Source organism: Aulonocara sp. 'chitande type north' Nkhata Bay, linkage group LG12, assembly GCF_057382095.1.
Source record: "Aulonocara sp. 'chitande type north' Nkhata Bay isolate Kocher_YH1m ecotype deep benthic linkage group LG12, A_spYH_male_GT1.1, whole genome shotgun sequence".
In the NCBI taxonomy this organism is placed as follows: Eukaryota; Metazoa; Chordata; class Actinopteri; order Cichliformes; family Cichlidae; genus Aulonocara; species Aulonocara sp. 'chitande type north' Nkhata Bay.
This window is the reverse complement of record NC_141355.1, coordinates 27,377,744-27,401,702: the sequence shown is the minus strand read 5'-3', so window position 1 is coordinate 27,401,702 and position 23,959 is coordinate 27,377,744. Positions and strand designations below refer to the sequence as shown.

The 23,959-nt window shown below is 39.3% G+C and overlaps 1 protein-coding gene across 1 annotated transcript in view; it reads left to right on the top strand.

Annotated features, from left to right (window-relative positions):
* Nucleotides 1-23,959, top strand: part of fbxl17 (F-box and leucine-rich repeat protein 17) — a 222,769-nt gene that overhangs the window by 147,786 nt on the left and 51,024 nt on the right. The window contains exon 9 of the mRNA XM_086314716.1: nucleotides 3,326-3,402. Coding sequence (XP_086170842.1) covers nucleotides 3,326-3,402 — 77 coding nt within the window. The remainder of the gene's footprint in view (nucleotides 1-3,325; nucleotides 3,403-23,959) is intronic.

Here is a 23,959-nt window from a genome sequence, read left to right as displayed (position 1 = left end):
TGGTGAATCATTGTCTGTCTGCTTCTTCTTCACTTATCATTGCCTCAGTAATATAGTACAAAGTAAAAGAAGTTATCTTCTAGCTTATCATTTCTACTCCTTGATTTTCTTCTTCAGTGATATTTCTCTTCTTGCCTCTTACACTGTTTTATCATCACCGCATCACCAGATTTTTCTGTCACTTCATCAGTCCACCTCTGTTTCAAACTGCTTTTCTTAATCCTTCATCTGACATCAGCTGTGTCATTCTGTCAACAACTAACCTCTACATCTATTGTCTGCTTTCCTCATCATATCCACCACCTTTCTGTCTTTCTAATGTTTTTCTTTCTAAAACGTCTTTAATCATTATCATTTTCCTTTTCCTCTTCTTCACCCCACCTTCGTCCCCATTTACCAGTAGTTTCTCAACAACATTGCAATGATCTTGTCTTCCTCCGCTTCATGTTTGCATTCATATGTTTTACCAAAATGATTATGCAAGAAGGCCTTATCATATAGCATCCTTCCTTCCAGCATTATCAGGCAGTGTTTTTTTTCTCCCTAGATTAAGCTCTTATATAAATGAAAAAGAATAAAACCAATGGTCTGAGAATCACCTGTCAAATCTGACAAAAGCCAACCTTGGTGACTTTGCTGCTAAACAATGTGTAAAAAGATTTCCTTGTGAATTTCCTTCTAATTTGCATGCATTTCATCACTATGAATTCGTTTAGAGTGCTGACACGATCACTCTCTCAAATGCCATGCTCATTAAGTCTAGGGTTATATAGTAAGCCAAAAACAAGAACAAGTGCACTTACAAACTCTCAAGGAAATTCAGATAAGACCAGCTTTCCCTAAAAACTTTTACTCTATCTTGAAGCAAATAAGAACACAGCTAAATACAAATATTTATCATGTCGTCCCAGTTCTGAGAGCTTCACTCCCGTAACACTTGATATGAGTAATCCATTTTCAGTCCTCCGTACCAACAAAGTGGTCTTTTCTGTGCCAACACCTCAGCTTTTCACTTTCATGTTTCTGCATAAACAACTAAAAGTAAGATGGGCAATGCTGGAGAAAGGCTTTGAAGCCACCAGCAGTGTCCTGTCACACTCTGCAGATCAGAGAACTTAGGCTTGACCCCCTGGGGCCTTTAAAAGAAAGCAATCTGTTTTTTTTTTTTAAAAACCCACCTGCATCTTTACTATAATAATGTATAGGCCTGCCACTCCCTTAAAACTGTTATGAACCTCACTTGTGTGCTTGCATCACTGCAACTGACTCATGCTGATTGGCTCCTGTGCTCTGTCAAAACATGAACACTATATCCATTGAGGGGTTTTAGCTATGGGGGTCTGTACGCTGTTCAAAAGGATCAGATTGCTAATGCTAGCTGACCTTCGTGGTGTTTGTGTGGTGTTTATGCATCTTGAAGCCCATCCAGGTTGCATGAACCATGTCTTGGTTATCACTTCGTGCACCTCTGCTTCGTTTTGCTTGGTTTTCTTTTCGATCCCACCTCCTGTCATTTCACCTCACTCAGGCCTTGTTAATGGCCTCTTAGTCTTTCTTCTCTTTCTCCCCCACTTGCTTAGATCTGTCAGTCTCCCATGATGTAGCCCTTCGACTACTGTACAGAAATTTCTACTTACTGTCTCCTGCTGTAGTTACTCTCCCTGCTCCCTCCCGCGTTCATTGATGTCTGATCTAATTGCTTTTGCTCTAACCCTGGGGACCTGGGCACAGTGTAACAAGCTCCCAGAGGATGCACTTCGCCTCGGCCTTTGTCGCAGTCCCTCAATTGCTGCTTTCTTTTTTATCCGTTTCCTCACCAGCTCTTCCCAGTACATTAATTTATTAGCAGGTCTAATACTGTAGCCCCCGAACAAACAGCATGATATTGTGACCCTGCGGTAACTGATTCTAATCTAAGGCTGGCCACAGCACAATCTTGAGTCAGGAATTGCCAATTTCAACAGGTCTTGTCTGTGTTTTCTTTTATCCCCATCACACAGTAGGCCGCAGACAGAGATACAGAAGAGTAGCTATACAAAGCAAGAAAGGTGGGATGAAGTAAGAAGCAGAGAGGAAAAGAGGAAAATAAACAGGCAGAGATGCGAAGTGACAGTGAAAAAGTGGGTGAAAGACAACCTGATAACATGGAGAGACTCACAGGACCGCTGCAACAAAAATTTAATAGAAAAGGCAAAATATAAAGATGGAGTCCAGTGAACTAAAGCAGATGGGTCAGTACACATTTTAACAGCTTTGGCTCCACTCAGAAATAAGAATTTCAAAAATATAACACACATTTTAACTTCTCTCTCTAGCACCTGTTTACTCCTTGATTAGTTTGGTGTTATATATATCACACATCAAATGAAATCCATGAACCGGGCAACCTTAAATTCTTCGTGGAGAAAAAAACAAAAGAAATCTATCTTATGCAAGCCGTTATTGTATTTTAAGTCCTTTTTGCTAGATATTAAAGAGGTGCCATGAACAGCACAAAAGGAAAGAAATCTCAGATTCTCACTCATGCTCCTGGACTTTCATGGAGTGCATTTTGGAGTAACCTCCAGTCGCCAGTTCAGATTTGTGTAAAGCAGTTTCTTACAGAATACTAGTACTTCTGTATTTGAGATTTGAAACTCACCTGCAACAGTCAGCTGAACATCACGATTTCTCTCCCACCTCTGTTTTCACACACGAGAGCTGTACAGTATGCATGTGTATGTGCTTCTAGTCTGTTTTGTCTCATAAATTTTCATGAAAGAACACCAGCGTCAAGATCAAAACATTTTCTCCTGAAGGTTAATGGGTCAAATGCGTTGATCAAAATCTACTTGTAGCACGCACTACTCTCATTAGAGACATTTAAAGAGAATCATTTGATACAGATACTCTGATCTTCCCCGTGGCACTCTCTAGTGTATGCTGTCTATCTATCACACACACACACTCACACTGTGTTGGTCCTTCGGGATCAGACAGTGGACTGAATGCAGATATGCCTCTTTGAAGTGAGCAGGCCTACAACTAATGTGTGTATGAGAGGCACACACATGCACATATTCACACACACACACTCTGGCTGTGTTGATGCATACTTCTTTAATCAGATCAGGTATTTAATTATTAATATGTGTGTTAAAAGATGACCCTGCAGCAGTGCTGTTTAACCTTTACTGTGGAATAATCCGACGTGCCTGTGTGCGTGTGCATAATCGAGGATTGCATTGCAGTGTTGCCCTCAAGGAATATTGAAACACAATATACACGACGCAGATGCTTCTGGTGATGTTTTAAACATTTATTGTTTTTCTGTGTCTCTTTGTAGGTGTGTGGAAATCATTGCCAAGGAGGGGAGAAGTTTGAAGGAGCTCTATCTCGTGTCTTGTAAAATTACAGACCACGGTAGGATACTTTCAATCACTGTCCCTTTGTTGCAGTCAACCGCCAACATTATCATCATTTCCATTATTGCCCACATTCACCACTGTGATTCAGGACTCATTTGATTTTACAGCTTTCCTCTTATGAGACTTGTAAACAGTGAAAATATTATTGAAAAGTTTCAAGCAGAAGAAAGCAGTGTTAGCTGGAGCTCTTCTGCACATTTACCAACACTAGAGCTTTACCAGAGATTTACCTTTAAGTAAACTCTTTAAATAAACCGAGAAGCATTACTCGGCAGGCCACTCAATGTCAAACCATGCGGTGGTTACTTGATGGCTGACTTTTGTGAATTCTTATATGAGAGGTTAAATATTGTGTTCTGGAGAAATAGTCTTTCAGAGCACATTATATGAGGTATGAAAAGGCTACTCGGGATTTTTATACATTTACTTGTGTTGGTGGATTAGAGTTGTTTGTATTGTCTGATGGGGGACATACATGGTGTTTTCATCCTCAGCATACACTCAGGTGTTATATATCTCTTTTATATCCCTGTAGCATCATCTCCTCTTTTTATTTTGTTTACACTACCTTGCCTCTCTGCTTGATTCCATTCTGCCATATGTTTTGCGGAATATTTGAGTCTTTTCATCAGCTACAGTACAATACACAGTTGGAGTTCGTCGGTACTGAAGCATCAGGAGTGCAATCCTGGTTCTTCGTGTGGCACTGTTTAGTTGTGTTTGTGCATGTGTGCACCCTTCAAATTGCACAAATGACACTCCCAGCAGCGCAGCCGACTATTTTCTTTGGGTGCCTGCTTTCTCCAATCTACTGTTACTCGAGTCTGAAGGGTTTTTACCACTTATGCTATTTCCTGTTATCTTTGCAGCTCAAAATACCCACAATCTGTATCGTAACAAAAGCCAGCCCCCCCCCCCCTGCCCCCCAAAAAATAAATAAATATTTGGTGTGATGCATGATAGCCTGAGTTTGATCGTCAAAAAAAATTTAATTTGACTTTAAGCTGTAATAATTCCCAACCGCAATGGTTTGTCTGTTTTCTTTTGCTTTTATATTATGTTAATTTGTTATTGTTTGAATAATTCATCTATTCAAATTTCCTGTTCGGAATTTCATAAAGGGACTAATGAGATAATAAACTAATGGATGTTCTGCTTGTTTGTCACATGGGGTTCTCTTAGTTTTGATACTTAAATGTGTTAAACTTAAGATAACAAGCCGTCTGTTCTTTTTTTTTTTTTTTTTGATAGTTAGGCTTTTCACCTGTTGACTTTTAAGTGTTGTTTCTTCAGTTTTCTTTTGTTTTGCAACTCACTGTAGTTTGACTAGCTATTAGAAATTACACAAAAAACTAAGCTGTTGCTTGTTAGTACCATGGTGATTTTTCTATAGTCTATCGAACTTTGGCATTTGATTTTCTTGATGTAAATGCAACGTCTGTGAATTGTTTTTAGCTGGTAAATGTTGTTAAAATGTCTATAAAATGAAACTTTAATATACCCGAGTGTCAAACTGGAACTATAGCGCTTGAAGTTTATCAACACAGTCGAGAGAAACTCATCGGGCTTTGAGATGATTTTCATACATAACAGCACTATTGTTGGATCATGTGGCCCCAAAACACTTGTTTCATTATAAATGGAGAACATGTAAAACAGTGACAAGTGTGGCACCCTGGGCTGACTCCTTGTTTGATTGGTTTTCTTCCATAAAATTTGGAACGTCAACAACAATAAATTATTTCAGGCTTATTGTGTGCAGAAGAACGAGTAGCCCGAACACGCACAGGACAACATCTTGGAATGTGCGATCCACTTGTCTTAATGGATCCAGGATGCTTGGATCCATTGGCAAGCCATTTAATTTTGTTATAAATTGGATTTTAGGCTTTTCCTGTTTGATTTTGCACTTGGAGAAACACCACAGTCAACAATTTATTACTCCGACTCTTGGCTTTTTTCCTGACCGAACTACTTCTATTACATTTGGAAGGCTGCACACTGCCCCACACCACACCACTACAGTTTTCTCTGTTCTCTGCAAAGTAGGGACAAATGATATAGAAAATACTTAATGTTGCCGTCACTAAGCGTTAACCTTCCATAACATAATCGTGATTATTTGTGTTGTAGATTGTAGACTCGAATGGTTAATCTCTAACATGAGCTACCATTTGCTAATGATTTCTGTGAATTACACTAACAACAGTCACCTTGACCTTTCTGAACTAGAACCTGAACTGCATTTGCGAGTGAGTGAAACATTATGTAGGCGTGTGTCTACTGGTGTCTGATTAATGACTCCAAAATCACAATAGTACATTAAACCAGGAATGTTCACAGGCGCCCGGTATATATCCCCTTCTCTCTGCTTGTGTCTCTAATCCTTTTGACCAAGATGAATTAGCGATATCTGATCTTCTTCCTTCACTAATGATCCCTCTGGCCCTCTTTGGCTACTGATAGGGTCTGTGTGTTTTTATGTTTGTGTGTACATTTATCTCTTTCCAGGATAGAGATGCCTGTTCTTAGAGCTCTGTACTCTAACACAATGATTGGTGGATTTCCTGCTTCAGCCTCTGAAAAATTAAATCACAGAAATGAGATTTTACATCTGCCAAGCTGGCCCCTGTTTTTTTCCGCCCATCTCCGCGCTAATTATTTTTATTAATGGCTTCTGTGAGTGCATTTGAGATGTCCACAAGCCTCTTACGTTTGAGTGTTCTGTTTTTTCCTCCCAGCTTTTGCTTCCTGTGTGATTTTATAGGAGCTTTGAAAACAGATATAAAAGGAGACAAAAAGACAGGTTTAGATGACAGAAATGAAAAGCTGGCAATATGTAATTTTACTCCCAGTGCAGATGGTTTCAGAGATTATCTTGTGAGGAAGAGGAAGTAAATGGAAAAAGTGAGGATAGAGCATTTTGGGGTAATGATCTTACTGAAAGCCCAGTTAGTGCCATGGAAAGAAAAAATAACTTCCAAATCTTGTGTGGCATTCATCAAAGAACATCGTACTAATTAGCCTAAATAACATTTTGGTTGCAATCAAAGCAGTATAGAGGTTTGTTAAACACCTGGATTGTCTGATTAACATATTTCATATGGTTTGTGATTTTCAGCAACTAACACCTACAACTTATGATTGATGATAAATAATGGGCACTGAAAGATTTTATTAAACATCCTAAAGCGTTCTTTTCAGATTTCCTGTGTCTTGCATTACAAGTGGTTTTCTCTTTGGGATACTTAGTCTTCATACACATGGTCTTTTCAATCTTTTCAGACATTTTTGCTGTTCTCATGTTACTTTTAAAGGGATTAACGGCGAACAGAAAGCTATAATCCTAAACCAATATGAAGAATTTAACAATATGATCCAGGCTAAAAGCTACACATTTGTTGCAGCCAAAGGAAAAAAGGAAAGCTGGCAAAGAAAAAAGTTTACAAGATATCTTTCATTAAATTAATGTGTTTATATTCTTATTCCTATTCTTATTGTTATTTCAATATTAGCCTCATTCTTTCAGCTGCAACGCTGCCAGTGTTAAAATAATCTTGGGAGCAAGTAAAGACCAAATGAAAAACATATTTCAAACATGTAGGCATGGTTTGTTTGTTGAAATGTTTTATAAAGCTTGCAAGGCTTTTTACAGTTCTGGGATTTACAGTTCACTATGTAAAGGCTATTGAGAGTTCTTGCTGCCAATAGAAAAGAGAAAATGTGTGACTCATTGATGTTCATCAATGGAAGTGAAAGGCTTTAGACAGTGTCTGAAAAACCAGAGACCCTGTCGCTAACCCCCAAGATTCTTGTTGTGCTTTTATGTGTGTTGATCTTGGGTAAAACTTATTTACTTTTAATAGTACGGGTGAATCAAGAAGTTGACGTTAAATTAATTATTTTAAATTCATTTGCGTATGTTAGTTACCTTGATCCTTGGTACTCATTTGCTGTATTCTCTTGTTCTTGGAGTCGAGTAATCATAATGGGATACATTTAGTGTAACCAAGACTCAAGGCTGTGCTCCTTCTAAGCAATTCAGAGTCTTGACCCTCTGTTTAAGAAGGCTTTATCTATAAAGTGCCCTCTTATCACTGATGACTTTTGGGACTGCAAAGGCACTTTTGGGACATTTAAAAATTATGTTTAAATATCCGGTTAAGTAGTTAGTCTGAAAGGGAGATATTGGGGTCTAGAAACAAATTTCCCATGTTATAGATTTTGTAGAAAAGAAGGGTCAATTAAAGCCACTAGAGATAATGTAAAGGAAGTATTAATAAAAGAGATTATATTAAAAAGCATTTTCTTCTAGCAACTGGAAAGATACAATGTGGTGATTCACTATAGAGCAATGCAGGTGGCTCACAGACAACACATGCCACTTTATTTTTGAACTATTCGCACACATTTTTGTGATTTATATCGTTATCGGGACGATAGATGTCTTAATATCGGGATATGAGATTTTGGTGATATCGCACAGCCCTAATGGACACAATTTCTGTAATTTTGTCTCCGCGCAACAATGATTTGTATTTTAGATTAAATAATCAATGTGATTTAAGTGGAGGCTTTCAGCTTTAAATAATCTTTAATTGGTTTTCAAAAGTATCCCATTCATATTTATACATGATGCTGCATTTTCAAAGGGCAGACACAAGTGGACAATTAACTAACCTGTAATTTCATTAATAGGTTAGTCGTGTCCTGTCAGTATTGAATGGCCAAATAAAAAGATTAAAGACCTAGATTTAATTCCAGCTTTTGAATTTGCATTTGGTATCTCTACACTGGAACTCTCAATGCGAGGTCCAAGGAGACTTTGAAGCAAGTGACCATTTAGACTGAGAGGTCAAAATTATTATTGGAGAGGTAGTTACAACGGGAATGTAAAAAGAAGGAAAGGACTCGCCAGCTCTGCAACACCAACGAGTGTGAAAGACGGTCAGTGATCACAGAATTCTTTCCTTGTTTTTTTTTTTTTTTTTTTTTTAAAAACCCAACATCTGGCAAAATCAAGAAAACTCTGGAGGAGAAAGAGATGTCGTCATAAATGTAAATAGAGAATGTTTACAGCAAGGTGCAAACACCTGGTTAAGCTCTGGAACATGAAGGCAAGATTAGACTTGAATGAATTCTGAAGTGTACAGTTCTTGGATCCAGCCAAATTTTGCAAAACCGATCAGATAACATTTTATAGTGAAAATTGGTAATGACCCACATCATACTGCAAAAGCAACCCAGGAGTTTCTCATGGCAAAGAAACGGGATATTCTTCAATGGCCAAGTCAGTCACCTGATCTCAGCCCAGTGGAGCATGCTTTTCAGTTCCTGAAGACAAAACTGAAGCCAAAAAGACCCACAAACTGAAGGCAGCTTCTGTAAAGGCCTGGCATCTCCAGGGAGGAAACCCAACATTTGGTGATGCCTATTTGTTGTAAATTAAGACAGTCATTGAAAAAGAATCCTTACACTTGAAATTCCCTTAGTTTATCCAATTATTTTAGAGCCTCTGAAAATGTGGACTATATATTAAAATTTGCTGTAATTCCTAAACAGTAAATGTAATACTTTTGTAAACATCTTGAATTCTGCGCTTCAGTCACATCTTGAGTGTTTGATTTTCGTGTACAGATGGAGAGTTGTCATCGTCTTAATACTTATGGACCTAATTATATATTACAACACCTTTTAAACAAAAAAACCCAAAGTCCATCTCAGTTCTTTATTCCCATAGGCACACGAATGGCGAAGTCTTGGTTTATCCATTTCCCTTGCTGAATTAAAAGTACCACTATGTCATGGGTTTGAAAGCTGATCCTGATGAGAAAACCCCCTTAGCCACTCTCCCAGTGCTAATCAGATCTCTACACCACCACTTTCTTCCTCATCTGACTGACTCATACACTGGCAGTGGCCCATACTGTATCTTCAACACACCTGGATCGACAGCGATACCGCCTCGTCTGCTCTCTCTCCTGTGCTCATCGCCTTTGTGCTCCTTTTGTTCTTACGCTGTGTGTGTTTTGCATTCGCATGCATTCAATGGTGTCTACGCTGTTAGTGCATGTACATCTGTCTGTGCTTATCTTGTCCCTTGTAGCCCACCTGTATTATCCAAAGACAGAAACAGAGACCTTGGCACCTCCTTTCCTTACATATGGTAATTCTCCTGCTTCACCCGCGCACCTCTCCATGATCCTTTACTTTGTCAGTCGTGGCCTCCTGTGTACATCTGTATGAATACGAGATCGAGCGAGACACCTGTGGGAGACGGTACAAGTGAGAGGAAAGAAAAGGAGAAGCTTTGGTCTGCTTTTAGAGGACTTCCAGCAGAGCTAGTATAACATTGGGAAGGGGGAGGAATGATTTCAGACTTTCAGAGATGGAAGTCAAATCCTCTTCATTTTTGTGTACACAGTACAGCGTTTGGTGATTCATATATTGAATAATCTAAATATTTCTCAGAAAAATAGTGATTATAGAACAAACTTTTTTTTCTTGCACTGCTGATAGAAAGTGGAAGCTAAAGTGAAGCTTTACGGAAACGTGATTAAATACTCAGCGTTTAAATCGGTTTACTTTCAGCTCAGGTCAATTTGAGGCAAATCGTGCATGTAGAGTAGCCGTCTGACGTCTTCTCTAAAGCAGTGGCCGCTTAGAAATCAAGGATATCGTTATAAATGTTTTGGAAATACTTCATGTGGAAGTGTCTTCTGTCCCTAATAAAAAATCTTGACAGTGACAGCCCATCATCCAGACTTTTGTGATTGTGTTGTGAGGGATTGAGCTACTCAGTTGTGAATTCCATTGTTATGTCCATCTGTATTTACCCATCTGTCAGCTTGTGAGATTATTGTTGTCATTCAGTTTTTAGCGTCTTATTCTCTTATTTGATCACCCCCTTCGTAGCTCTCACATAGTCAACATGCATCCACATTTTTCTCCCCTTTTCTATTTTTTTTTGGGTTGCCTTCAATCCTGTTCCAAGACCAAACCCCTTCCTCCTCTTTTCCCCTCTTATTGCTATTTCCATTCATCTTTCAGCGCTCGCTTTCATCTGAGGTGCTTTACTCTAAACGCGCTGAACGGTGATAGATGGGGCTTGCGTGCTCCTCCCCTTGAGCGGAGGAGTGAAGTATTGCTGTGTGTGCTTCGTTACTGCTGCGTGTGTATATCTTTGCAACTCTGTGCTTGTTTACATGCTTTTGTGTGAGCGTTTGCGTACTTTTAACAGGTTTTCAGTGCCTTTGGGCAAATTTTGATACCCACTCACTCCCTAGAGTATTGTAGTGCTTTTTACAAGGTGAGGTTACTTTGCATGAAAGCACAGAAACTATCTTACTGACGATGAAAATACATCTGATTGTTATCTTCCCCTGTATCGTATGATGAGGCTGTAAGGGTATACTGTTACGCAAGAGTTCTCGTGCTTTTTAAGCTTAATCCAGGTTTAACATGTTATTTTTCTGCACAATTTGTGGTTTTGATTAACTTGTCATAACCTGCAGAACAACACTGGGATCAGTGCATTAAAGAAAAATCATCGTCAGTTGTATTTAAATGTGGCTTTACCTCAGAAGGATACAGTAAAGATATCAAACACTGTTATGCTGACTATTCCTTAGATCACTTATTTTTTTCTTCCTTCTTTCTTTGTCACATCTGTTTCGCTCCGAGAATTAGTTTTCCATGTTTCTTTTTTTAGCTGTTCAGCACCATATATGCCTAAGTGATGTGAAACATAATGTAATGTAAACTTAGATAGTGTAATAGCTTGTTTGCTCCTCTATCTGGCATTCAGTAGGTAAATAACGTAACCCTAAGAGCAGCTGATTAAAATGCGCAGAGCAGTACAGCAGATTTATGTGGGCTGGTAAGGGGAGCGAGTCAATAGACAATCTTTGTCTGTTTTTATCGCCACTGTGCGTGTGTGTGTGTGTGTCAAGTATGAAACATTTCACGGTTTCTGGGCGTGCAGCTTAGCATGAGTAGAAATCTTGCTATCCCCGATCGCTAGTATACATCTGTATTTTTTTAACCTGAGACTTTTGTTATTTAATGCCTTGGTGTTACACAAACACTGGCAGAGACATTTTTTTTTTAGCTTGTTAGGTTTATTCAAGTCCACTTTAGAGAACACCAAAAATCAGTATGCTGAAAGCAATTCATTAAACAGTATAAACGTTTTAAATAAATGTTTTAAGTTGTCTGAGAAATGACTGTGGTGTAATTATAATTGAGGCACATACAATTATTTGCATTTACGTTTATATACTTGAGAGAAACAAACTGCTCGGTGATTAGTAAGTGTTAGAAAATCACTGGAGTAGATGGTAACAATGGTTACTGTCTAATGCGTTTCTTTAACATTTAACATGTAAAAATCAGCTCTGCATGTTTGACTCATGTTTGTGTTTAGTTTTTGGGTAATTAACTAGTCTTTGAAATGTTGTTACCTCGTTGTTCTTGGATTCTTAAGGTGCCTTCTGTTTTCTGGTCAGTATAACCTTAACAGGCTGGGCCCGGCAGACGTCACCAGTCAGGGTGCATATCTGAGGGAACTCAGAGAGATGAACTTGATTTAAATTTTTTGACCTCATGGCTTGATTACACAATAGACTTGAAGCACAGGCTGAAAGAAATTGTCATTCTGGAGACAGTTATATGTAGCTCAAGGAAATCCCTGGTATGGCTGAACTTTTTTAGTTAATTTTACCAAGAACAGTATGCAAGGAATTTAAAAGCAGCTCAATGGATCGTGCCCTAGAGACACCAGAGAACAGCGGCTTCCACCGATGCTGTGCCTTACCAGTCCAATAAGAGAACAACTGACATGTCTCTAGTCCTTGGGTCAGCCAGTGACAATTGTAGCTCAGTGTCGGCTGACTTCATTCTTGTCTTGTGTCACAATCACCTCACCTCTTCCTCAATCTGCTTCCGTCCACGGCTCTCGTGGTCCTTACTTGTCTGCTACCACACATGTTCCCAAGACAGTTCCCCGACAGGTTGAAGGCTTGTTTTTTCCTGCTGTTGTGGAGCCTCTGACTCGACAAAGCTTGTTTATGAGTTGACCAACATCTCAAACTGTAAAATACAGTATTAGTATTTTGATCTTTGTTTGTGTGCTTTTGTTTGTTTGTCTGAATAAAATAGTTTTATTACTTTAACATGCCTGCCTGGAATGCTATATTTATAAGACAAACCGTATCCCATGTCTGAAAAGGGCTATATGGTAAGGATCAAACTCATAACACGGTTTGTTATCTCTGCAACAGTACCTGCACACTGGGGAAAAAACAGCGAGGATTATGAGGAGTTCATTAAACTGGACTTATGGCAAGTCCACCTGATTGCTGAAGGATGCTGACATTTGTTCTTTCTTATCAACTGCTAATGAAAATCATTATTAATTAATCTACCTGTTTGGTTTTATTCATCAGTAAATTAGTTAGTTTGTGTTTTGCCAAGAAAAGGTGATGACTTAAAATGCCTTCTTTTAACCAATCAATTGAAAAAACATAAAGTTGCTATGAAAGGGAGCACACCCCTACTTCTACAAAACTAGCACCCCTAAATATGCAAGGCAGCCTTTCTGTAGAGAAAAGAAGAATAACCAGTTTCTCACCAGTTGTGAGTTTGGAAAGTTCATTAGGTAATATACAGGAAAATTGAGACGGTGACAGGTAACGAGGGAGCAGAAACAGCTTGAGAGGCTGGATCTGAACCTCACATGGAGAAGGCATTTAGCTGCATGACTGCTCCTCAAGTGCAGAAGTGCGCATATATAGGATTCCAATCTACAGATACTCCATAGTCTGAAGTATATAAGTTGAGATTTCCATTTCCTTACATCAGCCTGTGGTGGTATTTGCAGATCGGAGAGCTGCGCAAAGAGGCTGAAATTGAATTAGTTTCCATATATTGTCCTCTTCTCCTCTTTCTCCTGCTAAGCCCTGTGGTCTATCCACTGTTTGCCTTATGGGGTAGAAAAGCGAGGGGGGCTTAAGCTGTGAAGGCTGAAGCTTACGCCGTCGACCATCTTACTGGTCACACACTTTCTCTCTCACACCCGCTAACACACGCGTACTCTTGCTTCGGGGATTACAGCCGGGCAAGCCTCGTTTGCATTTACACACACAGACTCGAACGCAATCACACAGACAGTACACACATGTTATAGATGCACTTTTGAGCTTTTGCTAATATCCTCCGTCTCACACACACATCAGCCAACTTCAGCACACACGCTTTCCTGTAACTTGTGGAGAAAAAAATCCTTAAGCCTCTGCTATTTTAGGCTTAAATCTGTGAAGGGGAAGCGCTGAAATGACTTGGGCGTATGTGTTTATGTACAGATTTATGCAAATGCATTTGTCCTCTCTGTGTACACAGACGTATGTGTTCCTCTTTATGAGTGAGCGCGAGAGTGTGCGTGGCGCCACAGGATGTAATCATGTATCTATGAGCTGTTGGATGACAATAGTGTTTTCGTTTTTAATAGAGGTAGCCTTAGTAACAATAGGCCCCATGTGTGTTTATGAAGCTTTGATATAAATGGTCCATTTGTTCTTTCTCTATCTCACTCCGACAATCTCTCCCTCTTCCTTTCAGGCCTGCAGTTCCTAATAATAGTACACTTTAACTGTGCCCATGGGACACAATAACACCAAGCTGTGTAAGTGTAGGAGATGTCCCTGTTATTGCTGGCTACAAGGAATTTGTTTATAGAAGTGAAACATTGCATTTTCTTATTTCTCTTATTAGTTTCATTGTGTGTGTCTCTGAGTCTGAAAGTATTTCTCTAGAGGCGGCATCACATCCACTGTGCCATTGCTTCCGAGCAGTACTGATACAACCCGTGGACAGGTGTAAAATGCTCAGTGTTGCTATAATAACTTGGAGGCTCCTATTTTTTTACTGTGGTTATCACGTTTTATTTTCTTGTTCTTGCCAACTTTCTTCCTCCTCCCTGTCTTGCACTCTTATTCAGTCTCAATCTCCTCATCTTCCTCCTACTCATCTCTCTCTCTGCTGGGAATGCAGTTGTCCTTTAAGTTATGTGGGCGTTGATGTAAGTTGTTGCCCTGACTTGAGAGGTTTTAATAGTAAAGTACCCTGTTGAGGGTTGTGTAATTAGCTCTAGTTTAGCAGAGCGCTTTAAGAAGATGGCAACTTACTGTTCATGAAAGAGGTATTTTGTTTTTCTCTGACATGCTTTTGATCCTGTATTGTCGCTTAAGAGAAATGTTTTTTTTTCCCCTTCACCCAGTTGTTGAACCAAGTAACACTGATTTTAGAGTTGTTCAAGCATCGGCATTCAAGGGATGAACCAGAATTGTGTCGGTATGACAGAAATTTAAATAACGTTTTTGTTATTAGCAACCTGTTCCCATTTCTATAGTTGAATCAATGGAAAATGCCAAAGTTAACAGCAGATATAAAAAATGATTAAATAGGAAAAAACCTGACAGGCCTAAAACACTCTGTATTTTCTTAAGAAATAGGGGGAATAAAATCCAGCAAAGACCTGAAACGAGACCCAAGAGACACATCGACCCATCGATGAAGAGTCATCAGAAATGATCACAGTCAAGAAGCCATTCTCAACACAAGAAAACATTGAGAAAAGGCTAAGGTATGTTAGATTTCTCAAGAACAGGACTGAAATCAGAGGCAACAGCTCATATGATGATGAATCCAAACACGGTGGAGGCTCTGTCATGGTTTCAGCCAGGGTGTTGAAGATCTCGTCAATATTGATGGAATTATGAATGTAGATCAATTTTGATCAATACCATCTGGAAAGTGTCTGATTGGTATTGTCTGGAAAGCTTATCTGGATAGAAAAGTGTGGGATCATCTTGACAGAGAATGAATAAAACAGGGAGCCAATATCCAAACAAGAGCTTTGGATGTAATTCAGGAAGCCTGGAGAACTTTTCCTGAAGAGTATTTAAAGAAAGAAATTACAAGAAAGCTTAGCTAAGAGACTTCAGGCTGTGTTGAGTAAAAGATGGTCATATTAAATATTGACTTTTAAGCTTGTTAGAATTGTACAAACTCTGTATTTGCCTCGTATACTGTATTGTCATATATGTTTGCAATGTCTCAATACTTCACTGTACCCATTTCCTATTTTCCTAGTGAAGTACAGTTTCTGGGGATAGGTTAATTGGATAATCCAAATTGCCACTAGGTGTGAATGTGCGAGTGAATGTGAGTGTGAATGGTTGTCTGTCCCTGTGTGTTAACCCTGCGACAGACTGGCGACCTGTCCAGGGTGTACTCCGCCTCTCGCCCTATGACAGCTGGGATTGGCTCCAGCACCCCCCGCGACCCTGAAAAGGATAAGCGCTAGCGAATGGATGGATGGAGTACAGTATAAAGATATACAGTAAGAGTGACTCAAGACTTTTGCACAGTACTGTATTTACAGTTTCACTTCCTAATTGTAACATCTCATCTTACCAGTAGCAAAATATAAAGAGATAAAAGGAATATTGAACAGAACTGAGTTCATCTTATTAGTGTGGCTCTGCACAACATTCCCAATTTCTCACGTGGCCCCTTGGGAAAATTAATTGCCCATCTCTGCTGTAAATGATTCAGCTGTCCAAGTGAGTGAGCCGTGACCTTTTAGATGCAGTAATACTGCATGTTTAACTAATGTTGTAGCCTCATCATATAAAAATAACCCCAGTTGTCCTTTCCCATTTTTCCAGTATGTTAATTTTTCTTATTTAGTCATACAAAGTCCACTAAGTAAAGGGAAAAAGCAGCACAAGATGTAATACTAAAAGAAAATCTGGATGCCGTTTTTGCTCTAGGCCAAGCTCTTTAATTGAGATGTGTTCTTCACCGTTGAGGCTTAAAAAAATGTTTTTATTCACTTTGAATGTCACTCATCTTTTTCTTGTAGCCTCAGAATAATTTCTTTGAAAAAACTACAATTACCCCAAACGATAACACGAAAACTGTTGTCACTCCTAACACTGTCAAAATAAAAAATAAGTAAATAAATTACTTACAACTTGGCCTACTCAATTTGAATTTCAGTTTCCTAACATGTGATTAGCGACATTTTAATCTGCTGCAAGTCAATAGCAGCATGCTGCTGTTAAGATTGTGTTGGAGTTCAGTTACACTCGACATTACAAACTTTCTTCTTAGAAGGTCACTCACTCCCTCATTTTTCTACATCTGTATATTTGAGAGATAATGCCACTGCTAATCCCTTGCAAGGTCAGTGCTTGTATTGGATGATTATCCCCCACTGTTTATTCATATTTCCTGCCGATGTCATTTCCTCCTGCTGGCTCAGACCTTTGACCTGTCATTTACCTCCCATAGTTGCCATGGTTTACTCCACCTCGGCGGCCGCCGTCCGAGAGAACATCCCCGTCTTTATCTCTGTAGGATTCTTCTGCTTACAGGAAGGTTACTGAAGTATCTAAATGTAAAATCTATTTGTACTTAAAGGTCACATTTCATTTGGATTCCTAATATCATCTTTTATTTTGTTTTTTTTTCTTCTTCTTTTTTTCATTGGCCCCTAAAGTTTTTCATTCCTTTTTTGCCCCCTTTTCTCTGTCCGTGTGATGTCCTCTCATGCTGTTACTTCATTGTTTGACAAATGCATTGTACATCATTCAGCTGACAGAGAATGGCCATAATACATAATGCATTGGCCGTGTTTAAATGGCTCAGCTCATGACTCTTAAATATGTTTCAGCAGCAGTTCTGGCAAAAAGCCACAGTGTCACACCGGGTGCTGGCTATTCCCCCCTCATCATTTGATCAATGGCACTGATAAAAGTAGAGCAAAGCCCCCTGACATTAGACAGAATGTGTGCGTTTGTACGTGTTTATATGATAAAAGGCATGTATAATTCACTGCTCTTTATACATAAAAGGAGTGGGAAGTTGCTGTCTTGGCACAAATCGTGATTTACTCCAATACAGCATATGTACTTCATTCAGCATATGCCTGTTTTGTATAATGTTTAGGATTGCATAGGATTCTTCGATTGGCAGTAAGGTTATTCCCTTACCTTGAAGCTAAAAGCACACACTTCCTTAGTGTTTGCCTTCTAACAACCTCTTTCTTATTTGGAAGTTTTCATAAATTCCATCTGGTGTTAGCACAGGGCTTGTTTTAGTTTGTTACCAGTCAAGAATTTTTTTTGTTTATTGTACTTGAATTAAGCCTGCAATGGTTTAAACCTGTTCAGTATTACCTTTGCCAGGATATTAAAGTTTTTTCCAGCATATTACTTTTGTGTAAAACATCTCAAGGCACACATTTTTTAAAACAGAAAATTAATATTGTTTTCAATTATTTGTTCAAAACAAATCAGGCTGACTATTCAAAGTGACTTCAGGCTACAAATTGAGTAGCCCTGGTTTATGACTTCAGCTTAATGAATGCAAAAACAGATGAAAGGTGATTAAAATCCTGAGGACAAGCTAAAATAGATGATTACCTTTGTGAATTCACTTAAAGTTAATTGAAAATTTTAAATGTGAATTAGGATTTAATATTGCTTTTTGATGTAGCATATATGTTCCTCAGTGTGACAGCTGTACGACACACATTCATACTGGCCCTTGCAGTGACTGTAGAGCAATAAATAATAGTCCAGCACCCAATAGGCACTCGTGTTTTAGACCTCAGTCACACAGGCTTAGAGACCAGTTAATGTCCTCTAGTAACTACCCCTTGCAAGTGGTTTCTGGCAGTCTTAGATGAACTTGTTTACAAAGAGAGGGCTTGTGATTGCTTTGTTCTCTAGCAGATTGCTGGTGTTACCCATAGTTTGCATGGAAGACACCAACTTGTCTGTAAACACTTGCCAACTACTCTCTTAGTAGTAAAACTGTGAAAGCTTTGATGGAAACTGTTTGCATTCAAAATTAAAGTGCACCACTGCACAAACATGTTTCAAAAAACCTTTGATTTTGCAGGTAACTGGTCAGAGAGTAGTTGGCAAGTGAGTACAGACAAGTTGGCATGCAGACCTACAGGCGGGCATGGCAATCAGCTAGCAACCAAAGCAATTACAAGGAGTATTTTTTCCTTGATTCCAAGTGAAATAAGAATTCTCCCATTTACACAGTAACTACTTCATCGTGGTCTCCTTCCTGCCTCTCCACACAACGTTATATTCCTCACACTCTTGTCTCTATCTAGATGTTCTTGTTTGCTACTCAAGTCTGTCCATGCCTCACTTCCTCTTTACATATTCTAATCTTCCTTTTCCCCCCTGCCCTGCTCCTATCCACTCTCCTTCTGTTATCAGTCTGTCCTGTAAAGCTTCATTTACAGAGCAAGCCTAATCAGATGTGTACCAGTGGAGGGCAGTTTGTGAGAGCAGTGTGTGGCCCGATAGATAGGAAGGCTTAACAGAAGGGGAGCGCGTTGTAAGCCCTCAATTATATGCGTGACACCCAGATACAGGAAAGAGACACTTGGGGGGCCTGTTTGCGCTATTGCTCATCTGGGTGTCATTTTTGGTTGTGTGAGGATGGGTTTATATGCATATCATATTGTTCACTGCAGTGTGCATCAAGTGAAAAACTGACTGTGGAGTGGTTTGTCAGCTATGGAGTGAGCACATGCTATTAAAGCGCGTGTGCCTTCTGTTTTAGGCACAATTATTATGAACAGTGAATTTTTTTTCGCCTTTTTCCAAAACTGACATACATGCCTGTAGGTATCTACTATGTGTGAATATTGTGTAGATGTTTGTGAACGTTTGTCTTTCAGGTGTGAGCATGTTAAGAATCAGTGATTGTGACCAGAGCAGATGTCCTCGTCTCCGTGCTTGTCAATGACACATTCATGTTAAAAAATGAAAACACACTTCAAATTATTACACGTTATAAGAAAATCTTTCCTGAACATGCATACAGCCATCCCTGGAAAGGCTTAATATACTGTTACTGTCTCCATTTAAACTTGCTAAAACCAGCAGATGATATTCAAGTGTGTTTTTAAGCCTTTGGAAAATAGTGGTTATAATAGGCTAAAACTGTAGATAAGGCAGGTTAGTAAAATGTTAATGAAACCTTCATCCACAAGCACTAACCTAAACAAGAGCTCGGTGTGGATGGCAAAAACGGGGCTATGTAGAGGCTGTTCTTTTCCTCGCTTTTTTCAAGGCTGTTTAAGGCCTATGGCGAGGCTCTGTAGTGTTGAACCCACGAAGACACCAGAGTGGAATCAGATGAAGTACGAAAAGGTGAGCTCAGGAGAGCAAGTAATGAATTGTGTTTGAACATTTCTGCTGTTAAGGTTCACTGCTTCAAGGCTGCCTACCTCTGCAGATAGAATATTCATCTGTTGAGTTGTCCCACAGAGGCATCAAACCTTTAGCAAAAAATTAAAAAAAGAAAGAGAAAAAGGAGAAAAAACTGTGTAGCTTGACCTTCCTTTTCTGCTTTTCGTGCAGCCTCAGTACAAAAACCCCCCAAAACAAAAGAGAGCTTTATTTGACAATATCCATATAAAAGTTTTTTTGTTGACCTGTAACATTTGACCATTCTTTGAGGTTTTGCAGTGAAAAGTTGATCACTTGTGTTTCCATTATTAAAAGTATTATGTATTAAATGTCTCAAAGCTAAAGTCAGTCAGTACTTGAAATGGATCGTTATGTGTATTTCCAATGCTTAAGCATTGATGGGTAAAGCCCAGTCACATGTGCCTAGCGACTGGATGGCAACTCCCTGGAAACATGTGGTCACTGGGGAAAAATGTGTTGTCCCAGACTGGTTGGCGAGTGTTTGCTGGAGGATGTTTACAGTGGCTGGGAAATCAGCCCCCAAACCCCCGGTCATGTTGGTCAGTCTGATCAGAGACACCCCTTGGCAACCACAGGTCTCTAAGAAAAAGTTTGTATTTCCCAAGTGGTTCGGATGTGGTTTCTGGCAGTCGCTAGGTGAAATTTATCAAAACAATTGTATAAAGTGCTGCACCACAAACCTCTTTGCGATTGACTCACTATTGCAGTAGAATTGCATGGAAGGCACCAACTGGTCTTACCGACACTTAACTACTCATCATGTGGCAGCAAATCTGTGAGAAGACCATTCGCCTTCACAGTAAACGCTGTGCTATGTAACATGTTTCAACAGGCACAACTTTTACTTTAAAGGTAAACAGTTGTTTCCTCACAAAGTTGTGTGACTGAGGCCTAAATAAACTGATTCCATCCACTCAGAGCCAATAATGCAATTTTTATGAATGAGTACAGGTGGTGCTTTTGTGGCACAAAGATTTTCTGTTATGACATCTCAGGTCACCTGGAGATAATCCTGCCCCCTGATAGGATTATTTGTAAAAATAATTAAGTAAATAGATAAAGCTGATAATACTCGATAAAGCCACATTTTCGAGAGCGCCTAAGGAGTTAGTCAGGAACCAAATCTCATCCTCATATTCAGAACTTTTTTGTCGTGCTTTTAAAAATACACAATCTGCTGAGGTTGTTAGTTTAAAATTTTAGTAAGAGTTGTTGATTGGCAAAATAAAGAAGTGTAAAAGTACCCTAGGACTTGTACATTAATAAACCCAGGGAGTTATATAAAATGCATGTGCCAGAATCTATTTTATCATCAACTGTCCACACTCCCAGAAATTACCTCACACATCACTACATCTCTGTTTGACCTTGTGATTCACATGCAGGTCATTAAAACATGTCATTTTGTGTTAGTTTGTTTCATTTCAAGGTGCTGTCTAGCCTAGAGTCTCTGATAGAGAAAGGCCTTGTTTGGTGCTGGTTTAGTTAACCCTTGTAGTGATCAGCCTCAACAGCAGCCTCAGTCGCACAAAGACAGCTTTTCAAGCCCCACGTTTGGCAGGAAACCAGCTATTACAAGGTCAACACTGCCTTTATTACTTCTTATTAGTTTGGATTATACCTCATTGAAATGTTACATAAACACACACCCATATACACGTGCTTACTGAGCTATAAGCTCTCCAGAATTGCACTTGGAAATTCTGCCTCCCACCAATAGACATACCCTGGGGAGCTCAGGTAAACATTAGCTCTCTGTTTTCCTGTTTATTGTTTGGCTATAGGCTGTGACATTTCACTCGCTCATCACAGTTTGCGGGATGAAATTTTCGGTTTTTGTTTGGAAACACTGTCATATGTTTGTAACTAACATTTCAGAGATCTACATGGAAATGCACACAGAGTCAGTGAAGAATGCGCTACAGCAGACGTTAGCAAGGTGTTTCAAGCACTGACTATAATTAAATTGCGTTTCTTAGCTGTAATTGTGGAAGTGTGTTTTCCCCTCCCTTGTCTGTAAAGATTGTGTTTGTGAGACCCAAGGGCACTGATTGTTTAGAGTGTCTCTCCACTCTGTGTGACTCCGCTTTGCCGCAGGTGCTCAAAGTAACCCTATTGGAATGCAGCAAACGTGCCTCCATTGTGGCATAAGATGCATTTTATCGACGCCTATTTTTCCCCACTTCTCCGAGTACAATCATAGCTATTTCTGTGGCCTTGGCGTCTAGCTAATACAATAAGTGTAGACATACAAACTTACACAGAGCCAAAGAAAATGCCCTTTTATTGGAGTGGAGTGAAGCCAGTTTGTTGAGAGAATGCATCAAACTGGGGTCTGTTTGTGTCCTTTTTAAAGCAAAAAAAATCTTGTAATGGAGTTTGAAGCATCTCCCTCAATTTTTCTTCTGGTTTTCAGTAAATTATAAGATGAGTCCAAGTAAACAACATGCATAAATACCAGTGCTGTCTTTTTGCAAGAGAAAGATGTACACGTCTATAAAGAAGAAGTAGGTAAATAGGAGTGAATATATAAAATGCTCAGTAGAATATGGCATTTATATTGACAGTCAGACCATGAAATACATCTCTTTTTCACTCCTTCACCATCTCCCCCTCTGTCTTCTCACTTATTATTCACAGACCATAGTCCATTGCTAAGTGCAGGTGAAAAAAGCCATTAAGTCACTGGCTGTGAGGCGTGTGCACCAATTCGTGTGTGTTTGTGTGCGTGTATGTAAAGTGACAGGAAGACAGATCGCTGCCCATTCTGAAACATGACATTCTAATCGCCTTGCATGTTAATTAACAGCCTTTATTGAAATGTTTCTTGTGGCGGGCGACACTGGAGGCTTAATGACTGGAGCGTTCAAGTTATGGCTGTGGAAAGAGATAGGTGTGTGCGAGTTTGTACAGGAATGTGCAGTGAAATGCATAGCAATGAGGAAAATCCCTTAAATGCTCTTCTTGATTCCTACTTCTGGTTCACATTAATCCAGCACTTGTTTGTGCATTTTCTCCTGCTCTTGCAGACTTCTTTTCCTTAATTTTCTTCCCTGAGTGGTAAGGTCGAAAGTGGTTTTGTATCTAAGTGAGTTCAGCGGGGTTTTTTGCTTTCTTTTCTTTTCTTTTTAAAAATCCCAGCAGGGATTTGGTGGTGACACTTGCGAAACAGGCTTAACTGACATTTCGAAAAATATTAAATATCCACCATATGCTCTTACTAGAGACAGCGTGGCAAGTTCTGTGTGTGTGTGTGAGTGTACATGTCATCTGAATGATTGCACATGTGCTCTAAAATAGAAGCACAAACACTGAAATGACTGATAATTCAGTACTGGGACTTTTGAAAGTCTAATTTTAATGAGCACTTTCCTGCTGTTTTAATGGTTTAAAGCACAGCTCTGTAAATTCATAAAATAAACACTTGTAATAGCTGGGGTTAAGGGGTTTGATTTAAGAAGCTTTTAAGGACTTATGTTTACAGTATGTAATCTAGAATGAATTCCACTATAACACTAAACAGTATTAAGATCAGTTTACCTTTGTCTGGCACCCCCTGAAAGTTATTAACCATCCTGACATAATAGTTTCATTTAAGTGTATTTTATCCTTGAATTAGGTTCTGTGTTTTTGCACTCTGTTGTCAATATTGCTTAATATTTTCACATAAATGTTCAAAAAATGGCTGAGAATGTCATTTAGAAATCACTCCTACTTCACTTGGCATACAGAGTCATCATGATGGTTCATTGTAATGCAGATTAAACGTTGAGATCCACCAGAAGCTGCATATGCAGTCAATATAATTTTTTTCTGACTAGGTTAAAGCAAATGTCTGTGCAATTTGTACGCTGGGTGTTTGGTGCAAATCAGCACAGAGCTACTTCCCTTTGCTTTCTGTCTGAACACACCTCGGAGCATAATGGAACTCGCCTGGAAAACAGTTCTGTCATTTTCCTCCATGAGCCAACGTGCTGTGCCTGTGTTGTCTCCAAGCAACACCACTGTAAATCAATCTTTTCTTAGCCATTGTTATGTTTAAACAGCCCCTCCCCCAGAAGTACCTTGTGTTTGTGGAGGTAGCTAACCCTTACTCTGTTGCTTGTACCTCATCTAGCTCTCCCACAGCAACATGTTCCCCTCCTTAATTCATATCTCTTCATTAGCTATAGCTTTCTCTTCCTGGCCCCTTTACTAGTTTAGCTGCCACAGCTCACGTCTGGAAATATTCAGAGCAAATTAATT